Source organism: Necator americanus, chromosome IV, assembly GCF_031761385.1.
Source record: "Necator americanus strain Aroian chromosome IV, whole genome shotgun sequence".
Classification (NCBI taxonomy): Eukaryota; Metazoa; Nematoda; class Chromadorea; order Rhabditida; family Ancylostomatidae; genus Necator; species Necator americanus.
This window is the reverse complement of record NC_087374.1, coordinates 7911911-7922305: the sequence shown is the minus strand read 5'-3', so window position 1 is coordinate 7922305 and position 10395 is coordinate 7911911. Positions and strand designations below refer to the sequence as shown.

The window sequence follows — 10395 nt, the reverse complement described above, 5'->3', positions numbered from 1 at the left end:
CTTTGCATAATGTCGTCGATGGCGAAATTGAACACGAAGGGTCCTGCCGCTGCCCCTTGTCTTACTCCAGCTACCATTTCAAACGGTATTGTACAACCGGTTGGTGTTCGAACTGCAGCAGTTGTTCGTTGATTCATGTCATCAAGCAAGCGAAGGAATTTTCCTGGTACTCAGTCGGCGCGGAGCGCGTTGAGAAGACGGCCTCGGTGAGGAGAGTCGAACGCGGCTTCAAAGTCCAGAAACGCTAGTTGCATTGGCTTCGAATACCACTGCCAGATTTCGGTCACTCTCCTGAGGATGAACACTTGGTCAATCGTAGATAGGTCAGGACGAAAGCCAGCTTGCTCGTCGCGCGTTGCTTCTCCGCGATGTTTAATGAGTCGGTTCAGGATAATGCGCTCCAGTACCTTGTACATAACACGCAGCAAAGAGATTCCTCGATAATTCCTTGGGTCCGTGACGGATAACTTCTTGTGGAGGGGAATTATGATAGCGTGTCTCCACGAACCAGGTATCCTTTTGTCTATCCGCATTGAACGGATGATCTTTGTCGTCTCAGAAATCCCAGACGGAGGAAGATATTTTAGCATTTCTGCGATAATCCCGTCGTCTCCACTAGATTTTCCATTCTTCACTTTTTGAATACAGACCAAAACCACCGACTCGGTCGGTGGGTCTTCGTTAACCGCATATGTCGGCCTATGAACGTGTTTGAGATCAAGAGCTGTCGGCGCTTCCTGGTTCACCAAAGTCTTGAAGTGATTCATCCGAATTGGAAGGGTTGCTTTATCGACAGCTACTCCATTGGCAGTGTTGAGAACAGGAGAATATCTTTTCATTTTGCTGCTATACTGTTTCAGTAGAGCATAGACTTTCCGTGGGTTCCTGTCCTCCCACGCCTTCTCAAACTCCATCGCTCTTGACGTCCACTCGTTATCGCGGTCTTGTTGCAATTGACGACGCAGCTTCCTTCTAAGACGCTTTTCCTGGTTGAAGTCGCCAGCGCTGCGCGCGACACATACAGAATTGTATATGGATTTTGTTTCCGCAGATGCAATGGCAAACTTCTTCCGCGACAATAGAACCGGGAGCGTTTCCATTCCAGCGTCCTGGATGCACTTTGTGAATAAATCCGCATCGCTAAGCTTCTTTCTGGTCCGTACTCCAACATGAATAGACACACGTTGGCGGAATTTCGTTCTTCAATCATCGTCTTTCAGACCTGCCATGTCGATTTTCGGTTGAAGAGGAACTCCTCGGTTTCTCTTGTGGAACCGTATGTTGAAGCTGAGGAGAACTGGACGGTGGTCAGAGTCGAACGCGACGTCCGAAACAGCTTTAGATTTTCGGATATCTGACCAAAGAATGTTCCTCGCCAGAACGTAATCGAGCTGAAGCTTAAGAGTCCTCATCTTCCGCTTGCGGTGCTTTTTAGGCGTTAAAAGGATTGACTCCGTCGATGATTCCTCTTAAACGTGGAAGCGATGATGAGGCCCGTCTGTTCGCACAAGTCGACCAGGCGGTCACCGTTGTCCAACGTGCGCTCTGCTATGCTACAATACCATTTTCCTAGCATCGGATTGCTGTTCAAGCCCCATCTTCGTATTTGCGTCGATTCCGACAATGACCACCTGCTGGCTTGGTATTTTAGACATCAACGCATTGAGTTCGTCATAGAAGGTGTCCTCACTGTTGTCCTCAGCGATTTCCGTAGGTGCGTTAGCACTTACGATCCAGAGTTTACGTCCTCTGCGATCCCGCAGTCCTAGAAAGGCGCATCTAGACGTTGTTGAGCCAAATTGCTCCGCCAGGTTCTTGTAATCGATCCTCACAGCTATCGTACAGCCATCTACTTTGTTCTCATCAGCATCGCCGCAGTATATGGTGTAATTTTCGATGCTGATGACAGGCCGACCTTTCATGCGTGTTTCCTGCAGAACAGCAAGAGGCACACAGAGATATCGCAGAAGTCTGGATAGAGCGGCTTGTTGGAGTTCTCTCGGTAGTGTTCGGCAGTTCAGCGTGACGAAACGAATGGTTGTTGCCAAAGATTCCATGCTCCCTTCAGGTAGTTGACCTTTCAGGTTATGGGTTTTGGCGGTGTGCTGGACGACATCACCTTTTTGCAATTTATGGGAATCTTCCGCCATATGACAGTGCATGTTATACGTTATTGTTATACGTTCCCAAAGCGTACACTCGAACGCCTGATTGCGTTTAGTTAAAGCAGGGCCACCACGTGCAGGTAACAGTCAGACTCGTATACGCGGCCTCTATAGTGATGCCTCTAAGCATTTTATCTATTTGATGCAGGTTTTGGCTGAAATGAAGGACTAGGACACCTTTGTGCTTTTTTTACAGTAGCTCCTGTCACGCAGCCTTGCGAGTTCTGTAGATCTCATGTACCCAAACTGTATATAAAGTACCTTTGTATTGTAAATAAACTCGCCAATGTAGATACTCTTTGCCAAGGACAGTGGAATGTACCCTAAATAGTGACAATGCTTACTTATTCAACAAATTCAAAAGTAAACCAATTCTTCTTAGCTTACCTACTCGAACAATGTGGGAAAATAAAACGGAAAAAATTGTGGAAGAAAAGTGCTGAGAAGAGCGTGGGAAAAGGAAAAGATAAGGCAAGTGGATCAAGCTAAATATTCATAAAAACAAAGACGTTCTGTAGTGGATTTACAACAACCACGTCGAGCATCAGTATCAAATGAATAAAAATTCATCAATGAGCGTAATCATTTGTCACTCACGGGGAATAGATGAAAAGATGACCCCGCTAATCATTCACATTACTTCAGAAGGGGGCTCCATCACCTGCTCCAGGTTCTACGGCAACAGGTGCTTTAGCTCAAAAAAGCGGCAAAAAGGATGGAGAGAAAGAGGAGGTGAGAGTTGTTAAGAATTATGAGTAACTAGTAAACAATGCTACCTTTTAGCAGTACCATCGGTTTTTTTAAAGGACATTTTACCTCTCCTGAGGATATATTATATTCACTAAAATGCCGCGGATTCGTTTTTGCAATAATCTTTTAAGTGGTAAGGGGAACCGACAAAAATGCAAGTCCAAAAAATTTTCACCTTCACCTTGACTTCATCACCTTGACTCCCGCTGATGTTCGAACTGGCCGAGCAGGCGCCACTAATCCAAATCCTTTGTCCTGATCGCCTGCCAGAGTCACGCAGTGTCGCGTGGGGCAAGCAGAACATCGAAATTTTCAAAATTTCGATGGCAAGAAGTTACCAGGTCTAACTAAGGCCAATGAAAAACAGAGTTCAGGAGTAGGAACGTGAATTTCGTGGATGATTTTGTGGCAATATATGTACTAGAGTGGTTTAGCTCAGTGGTAACAGGTTCCAGACCGTCTCCACCATCGATGGTTTGAAATAGATAGGAGACAACCTGTCTGCGAGGGTAAGGATACCGATCTGGCATGCCGACTAACCCATTTATGGGCAATCCCTAATCAACCTCATCATCATCGTAGAGAATATCGTAGATATCGTGAAGTCCTACTTCACTTTTTTGTACCGAAGTACCGCATACGCTCTCGGAATGCTGCACCGTCAGGTTGTAAAGACAATTCCAATTTCTGCTGGCATTGGGGGGGGGGGGGGGGCGGGGGGGGCTCCCCCCTTCCAAAAATCCAACAAGGTTGTATCGGTGGTTTGGGGGTGGGGGGGGGGGGGGGGGGGGGAGGGGGGGGGGGGGGGTTGGGGGGTGGTGGGGGGGGGGGTGGTGGGTTGGTGGGGGGGAAGGCGAGCAGGGGGAAACCCCCCCCGCCTTATACTTTTTTTTTTTTTTTTTTTTTTTTTAGAAGGGGGGGGCCCCCCGGGAGGGGGGGGGTCTTCCCCCGCGGGGGGGGGGGGAAAAAAGAGGGGGGGCCGGTGGAGGGGGGGGGGGGCCCAAAAAGGTTTTCCCCCCCCCCCAAAACCCCCGGGGGGTGGGGAAACCTTAAATGGGGGTTTTTGGAAGAAGGAAAGGAGAGGTCCCAGAAAACACCGTGTTGACATATGTTGGTCAGGAGCTCGCGAAGGCTAAGTGAGAGATGGTGGAAGCTCATCTACCCGGCATATCAAATCGCAATGGCGTTGATATCATATTGAACGAGTCGTTTAGAAATACGTCACAGCGGTGGATCGACTATCGGATCGCGATGCGTAAAAGTAATACAGGAGTGGATTGCAGTCGTCTGCTTGGAAGATGGCTGTAGTGAAGAAAAAAGGCGTCTTTGGGAAGATCGGAGCAGTACGTCAATCCAGAAGGCGAGTAGTACTTAATGAGGAACTTAACGGACATGTCGGTTCTGGAAAGACGGGTTGAGGTTGTCAGTGGATACGGTTTGGAGCTCGAACGACGACGATGATGGTATCTTGCAAGTGCGATCATTAACCGCAGTATCGGAAAGAAAATCCATTTGATCCGTACACAACGGCGGTCGTGAAACACAAATAGATTTCATGGACCCGACTTCTCAGGATTAAATCACAAACGTCCCAACCATCCTTTTACGACTAAAATCTCGTAAAAAAAAACGAAACAGCGCATCAAATGGTGGATGAGGATCGAAAGGAGGTATTTTTGCGTCCGTGCTTATCTGCACTTTACCTACTGTAGTGTGGAGAAAGTGGTCGTATTTCAGCGTTATACGCTGACGCGGAGCACACGGAAAGACGACTATAACCAAACACAAAGCTACGTGGTTTTGGAACGAGGAAGTTCAGGCGGCAATTGTGAGAAGAAGTCCAAGTATAAGCTCGGTGGAGGACGCGTCAGCGAAGATCGGGTGCTACCTAGCGGCGAAGAGGAGGTAAGAAGGCAGTCTTCAAGGCGAAGTGGACCGCAAAGGCTGTGTCGAATCTGATACAAAAGCAGCGGCAGTGTATCGTTTAGTCAGAGCGGGTCATCGCTCAACGTTGGATATGGAGCACACCAAGATCGTTAAGGAGCTGGGCGTTTGCGCCGCCCTGGTCAGATCGGAGGTGGAGGTCTACAACACTTTGTAACGAAGAGTTCGTCATCTGATCCAATGTTCCAGCGTCGAGGGTCCGTCCTACAATTACTGCGTGATGTCAGTGCGCGCAAAAATGAAGTCGAACAAGGCAACCGGTCCTGATTAATACCTGCGATGTCGAAGCTGCTAAGAGATCAGGGTCCGTGGCTCGCAACTCTATTTAACAAGATCTTGCAGAAGGACGGACTCAACGTTGGCAAACTTCGTGACCGTGCCGTCTGAAGGGAAAGGAGACATTGCGACCACTTCGTACAGGCCTATACGACTACTGTGCCATACGATGAAGGTTTTTGAGCGTGTCCTGGAGGCTCGTCTGAGGAAAATTGTCAGCGTTTCACTCAACCAGTGCGGTTTTGTGAAGGACTGCAGCACTATAGATGCTATCCATGCTGTCCGTATCCTTCTGGAGAAACATCGAGAGAAGAACCGCAGTGTGCATCTTGCTTTTCTCGATCTCGAGAAAGCTTTCGACCGTGTCCCACATGAGCTGTGATGGATGTCCATGAGGTCGCATAGAGTACCAGAGGGATATGTGCGGTGGGCAAAGCTGCTTTATGCGAAGCCTACCAGTGTTGTCCGATGTGCTGCTGGAACAAGCAGGCCAATCCCTGTACATGTAGGGGTTCACCAGGGTTCATCCTTCTCACCCCTGCTGTTCATACTGTGCATGGACACGATAACGAAGGAAATCCAGAAGCAGCATCCGTGGACTCTACTCTTTGCCGATGATGCATGCTTGCGTCGGAATCTCGAGGTGATCTTCAGAAACAAGTACAGTCTTGGAAGGATTCGGCTGCAGAAATATGGATTGCGCCTCAACACATCAAAAACTGAGTATATGGAGTGCGGACCAAGGATAGAGGATGGTTCAATTCGTGTTGATGGCACCGAATTAAACAAGGTGAACTGTTTCAAGTACCTTGGATCCAAAGTGACTTCCACAGGTGACATTGATTAAGAAGGTCGAGCACGTGTTAATGCGGCATGGATGAAATGGAAAATGGCAACAGGCGTACTGTGCGACAAGAAAGTCCCTCTTCGACTGAAGTCGAGGATCTACAGGACGGTTGTGCGTCCTGTTGCCCTTTAGGGATGCGAGTGCTGGCCGACGACGAAAGCCTTGGAAAGAGTTTTGCACGCTATGGAGATGCGGATGTTAAGGTGGACGATAGGTGTAACGCTAAAAGAGAAAGTATCCAACGACACTGTGCGCTCCATCTTCGGCTTTCGATAACTGAGAAGATGGAGGCCCGACTGAGATAGTTCGGTCACGTCTTGCGGGGAGAGGAAGATTCTGTTGCCAAAACCGCACTGAAGCTCGACGTTTCAGGAGTGAGGCTGCGTGGGAGGCCAAAGATTCGCTGGTTAGACCGTGTGAAGCTGGGTATGATAGATGCGCGTTTATGTGCGGCTGATGCAATGGATAGAACCAAATGGAAGACAAGAAGCAGAAAGGCGGACCCTGCAACAATGCGGGACAAACGCTAAGAAGAAGAAGAAGAAGATTCGTTGTCTGAGAAGTAGAAGTAAAAGTGACGATTTCCAAGAAAAATAAAATCATCGTCCCTAAAAACTAAAAAGTATACGATCACCTTCTGTCCATCACTCACTGAACGAATATTTTCGTTTTTTTTTCACCCTCTGAGTCCCCATGGAACTGTATCGCGAGATGAGTTAACTAATAACGATGTTACCATCACTTTTGAGGAGTTACTGTACTTTTCAAGGCGACATACCTCATCGTTTGATAAAAATCGGAAAGTTACAGTATCCCAGCCAAATTTGTACGGCATTTGCATGGATTACTAATATTAATGCGACTTTTTTCTAGGATTTTTGTTATTTCCAATAGTATCAACGGTCTTGGTCACAAAAGTTTTAATGTTCACATCCCTACTATTAAGGATCAACTAACTATTTAACTAACTATGAAATACATCTTGATACGACCAAAAATCACCATTGTAGAGCAAAGGTGACAAAAAGGATGAAAAGATTGATAAAAAAGACGAAGAGAAGAAGGAGGATGACAAGAAGGACGACAAAAAAGACAAGGATGAAAAGAAGGATGAGGAGAAGAAATCCGAGAAAGAGGAAGAAAAAAAAGAAGAGAGGAGGAAAATTGACCTTAAACCAAAACAAATCAAAAGAAATGAAAAAGAGGTGAATTTCTAGCATCTATTTAGTTGTTTATTTATTAGCAACCAATCTTGATTTACTTGTCTACGTGTCCTACGTATCCAGAAAAATTTTTTTTTTACAGGAGCGGATCGCCCAAGGAAAGGAAGTCCGAAATAAAGGAGACTATCCTACTTTCAATGATGTTGAAAGTGATTGGGACTCTGCAAAGGATAAGGTTACTGTATTGGACTAGGAAAACGACATTAATTCAGGCTAATACCCCCTTTTCAGAAAGAAGACAAAGATAAGGAGAAGAAAGACTCCCTAAAGGACTCAGATAAGAAGGAGGTGAAAGGCGAGGAGAAAGAGGCAGAGGAAAAAAAGGACGAAAAGAAGGATGAGAAAAAGGAAGTAGAAAAGAAGGAGGAGAAGAAGGATGAGAAGAAGGAGGAGAAGAAAGAAGAGAAGAAAGAGGAGAAAAAGAATGACAAGAAAGAGGACAAGAAAGAGGAGAAGAAGGAAGAGAAGAAGGAGGAAAAGAAGGAGGAAAAGAAGGAGGAAAAGAAGGAGGAAAAGAAGGAGGAAAATAAGGAAGACAAGAAGGAGGAAAAGAAGGAGGAGAAGAAAGAGGAGAAGAAGAACGACAAGAAGGAGGATGATAACAAAGGTGAATTCGACCCGAAGAAAACACAGACATTAACCCCACTCGCTGGTGAGTGGTACACACAACTTCCAAACGTCTACAACTTCTGGCCTTTTAACATGAGTTACACAAAATAAATCTAGAACTACAACTTTCACACTGCTAAACTTACAAATTTTGATGAAAAAAGTCAAAATGGGAGATTGAGGAAGTTTGTGTAACACAACTTCTTATTCAGAAGATCCTGCGAAGAAACCCACCTCAAAACCAGTAAAGAAAGGTGAGGAAATACGACTGTCGTAAAAGAAACGGTGCAATTTTCTAAATCTTATTGTCGGATCAAAACGAGCTGAAGCTCGATGCCGTTGCGTAGGCGGTTGCGCTCAAAGCGGAGCAATGGAGCGTAGCAGTTCGGATCAAGAAAAGCTCCCTAATCGCCGCGATTCGAGTTAAAGGTATCACCCCACGAATCCTTAGTGGTACGGGTTTCAGGCGGGTAATGCCTGTACGGGGTTGTAGATTGTGGGGAGGAGGGTGATTTCGTCCATTTCTCCTGGTATCAGTGGAAACGAACGCTGTTCCTTACGACGGCTTCTGTTGCAGTGCGCAACCTTTGCGCCCCGCCCCTCCTGCGATTCGTCGAAAACCCATTCGGACGAATCGCAAACGGGCTCGCGCTGCTTCGACCGCAGCCGCTTACAGAAGTTTGAAAGCAGCGAGTTTGAAATCGCGTTTTGGACCCGACTACAGTAAGACTTGAAGTTGAGAGTAGACACTTTATGGACGCAGGAACTGGGGCGAGCTTGTAATCATGCAGGGAATCCATGATAACCACTAGAAATTTATTCTGGATCATTAAGAGTTCATGGTCTCCCAGTATGCGATCGCATGACGTGGCCGTTCGCTGCACAGGTTACGGGTTCATATACGAGTGCGTTCCATTTTTCTTTCAAAGAAAAAATCCAATAACCGTTTGACAAACTTGAGCTACATGTCCATCATTCCCTAACTAAGAGATTCTAAGCTGATATGATATTTCTGTCGTATGTTGTTTAGTTGGTCGCCTTCCAACGTTTTTTTAAACACCCTCTACCTGTCTTCATTCGAAGGCGGGACCTATTGGTCCTACTGGGGACCCAAATATTTGAAGGAATCACCCCACGAATCTGGACTGGTACGGATTTCCGGTGGAGTATTCGTATACGGGATCGTAGATTCCGGAGAAGGGGGTGATTCCGTCGATTTCTTCCTAATTGCCGGAAGATACGGCTTCGAGCGTTTCGGCGCGCTATTTCCCACTACGAGTTCGATTGGAGCGCGTCAGCCTTGTGCACGCACCGCATCTTCCGGGCCGTCTTCTACAGCAATTAGGAAGAAATGGACGGAATCACCCACCTCTCCATAATCTACGATCCCGTATACGAATACTCCACTTGAAATTCGTACCACTTCAAATTCGTGGTGTGATGCCTTTAATGAGAACCGCATGATCAGTTATCATTATTCTTGTAATTCTTTCACAAGTTAGGGAGCTAGTGTACTCTGGGAAATGTCATATTCTTGCTAAAAAGAAAGATCTTTACATTAAACTCATAACATTATTTTCAGATTTATTTCCGGATTTCCTACGAAAACCCAGAGAATAACTACATAATAACTATTTTTACTGTGTATATGTTCCTTTGCTTGCACTAAAAACCTAAATAAAGGACTTTATGAATTTAATCAAATCATCTCCGTGAAAGCTTAAACATAGAATAGGATTTTATACAGAAGAGCCTCGCAGAAAACAGAACCATGGATAAAATACTAAAGGAACTAGAATTTGATAGCACCAGAAATGTTAATGAAAAGGAGTTACTGCGAAAACAAGGTCCCCTACGAACAAAGGAATGCTTTAACGTGCGTATGTAATTTACTCTTGATTGAAACGTCTTGGATCTTGGACGGATCTTGGATTCGAACGCAGTTATCCGCATCTTCGCTGAGATGTGTCGTGCTAGAATATATCTGAGTCCATCCTGGAGTTCATCCCTCGGTGAACCTCGCACGGAATCTGTCTCCATCTGTCACTGTGCCACATTCTCCGAAATGTCATTTCTCGCCTGAACTGTCTTTCAACGCCGAGTGTCCTCAAGGCGTTTGTCGTCATTTTCGTCCAAAATTTGCTTGTCTCCTACGTTATGGAGACCCTTTGCGTTTTGGGTCTGAGAGCATCTTTGGAGCGAACTGGACACGGCGATCTGGCGATCTCTTTATAATGTAGAATTTGTGCCTGGGTCTACAAGAGGTTCTTGAGCATACCGTGCACAACAGAACCATGTTTCTCAAAATCGATTTGTGGCGCCGGTTCTGAACAGAACTACTGTGGCTCCTAGACCGCCGCAGCCTCTTTTCCGTTCTCCATCGTATCAAAAAGGACAAGATCATGATGTTTTCTATGTGTCATCCGCCGGTACTCCTGCGTAGTGCTCATCGTTGTGGAATATCTTTGGCTGAACAGCACTCGACCCAAGCAGCTTCCTTTTCAGGTAGTCAATCTTCTGCACCACAGTAGACGCTGGAATACAATTACTTATCCAGACACACTATCAAGGAAGATTGGGA

At 46.1% G+C, this 10395-nt stretch overlaps 3 protein-coding genes across 6 annotated transcripts; 1 reads left to right on the top strand and 2 right to left on the bottom strand.

Moving 5' to 3' along the window:
- Positions 1-170: 170 nt before the first annotated feature.
- On the bottom strand, positions 171-1100 carry RB195_000631 (uncharacterized protein; the record flags this gene model as incomplete). Its single annotated transcript, XM_064197078.1, has 1 exon — positions 171-1100. One exon carries the CDS (start codon positions 1098-1100, stop codon positions 171-173), a length of 930 nt encoding a protein of 309 aa, XP_064052959.1.
- A 102-nt stretch (positions 1101-1202) lies between these two features.
- On the bottom strand, positions 1203-2150 carry RB195_000630 (uncharacterized protein; the record flags this gene model as incomplete). 2 transcript variants are annotated; one of them, XM_064197077.1, is made up of 2 exons in its annotated part: positions 1203-1391; positions 1563-2150. In XM_064197077.1, the coding sequence occupies 2 exons, from the start codon at positions 2148-2150 to the stop codon at positions 1203-1205; spliced, it is 777 nt and encodes a 258-aa protein (XP_064052957.1). The 2 variants fall into 2 exon arrangements, with proteins under 2 accessions (XP_064052957.1, XP_064052958.1); XM_064197076.1 differs by lacking the exon at positions 1203-1391 and having other exon boundaries at positions 1554-1922.
- On the top strand, positions 2035-9442 carry RB195_000629 (uncharacterized protein; the record flags this gene model as incomplete). 3 transcript variants are annotated; one of them, XM_064197073.1, is made up of 10 exons in its annotated part: positions 2035-2068; positions 2548-2636; positions 2811-2897; positions 6993-7187; positions 7288-7380; positions 7437-7857; positions 8027-8068; positions 8392-8492; positions 8649-8719; positions 9397-9442. In XM_064197073.1, the coding sequence occupies 10 exons, from the start codon at positions 2035-2037 to the stop codon at positions 9440-9442; spliced, it is 1179 nt and encodes a 392-aa protein (XP_064052954.1). The 3 variants fall into 3 exon arrangements, with proteins under 3 accessions (XP_064052954.1, XP_064052955.1, XP_064052956.1); XM_064197074.1 differs by lacking the exons at positions 2035-2068; positions 8392-8492; positions 8649-8719 and having other exon boundaries at positions 2502-2636; positions 9397-9434; XM_064197075.1 differs by lacking the exons at positions 2035-2068; positions 8392-8492; positions 9397-9442 and having other exon boundaries at positions 2502-2636; positions 8649-8680.
- Between the last annotated feature and the right edge of the window lie 953 nt (positions 9443-10395).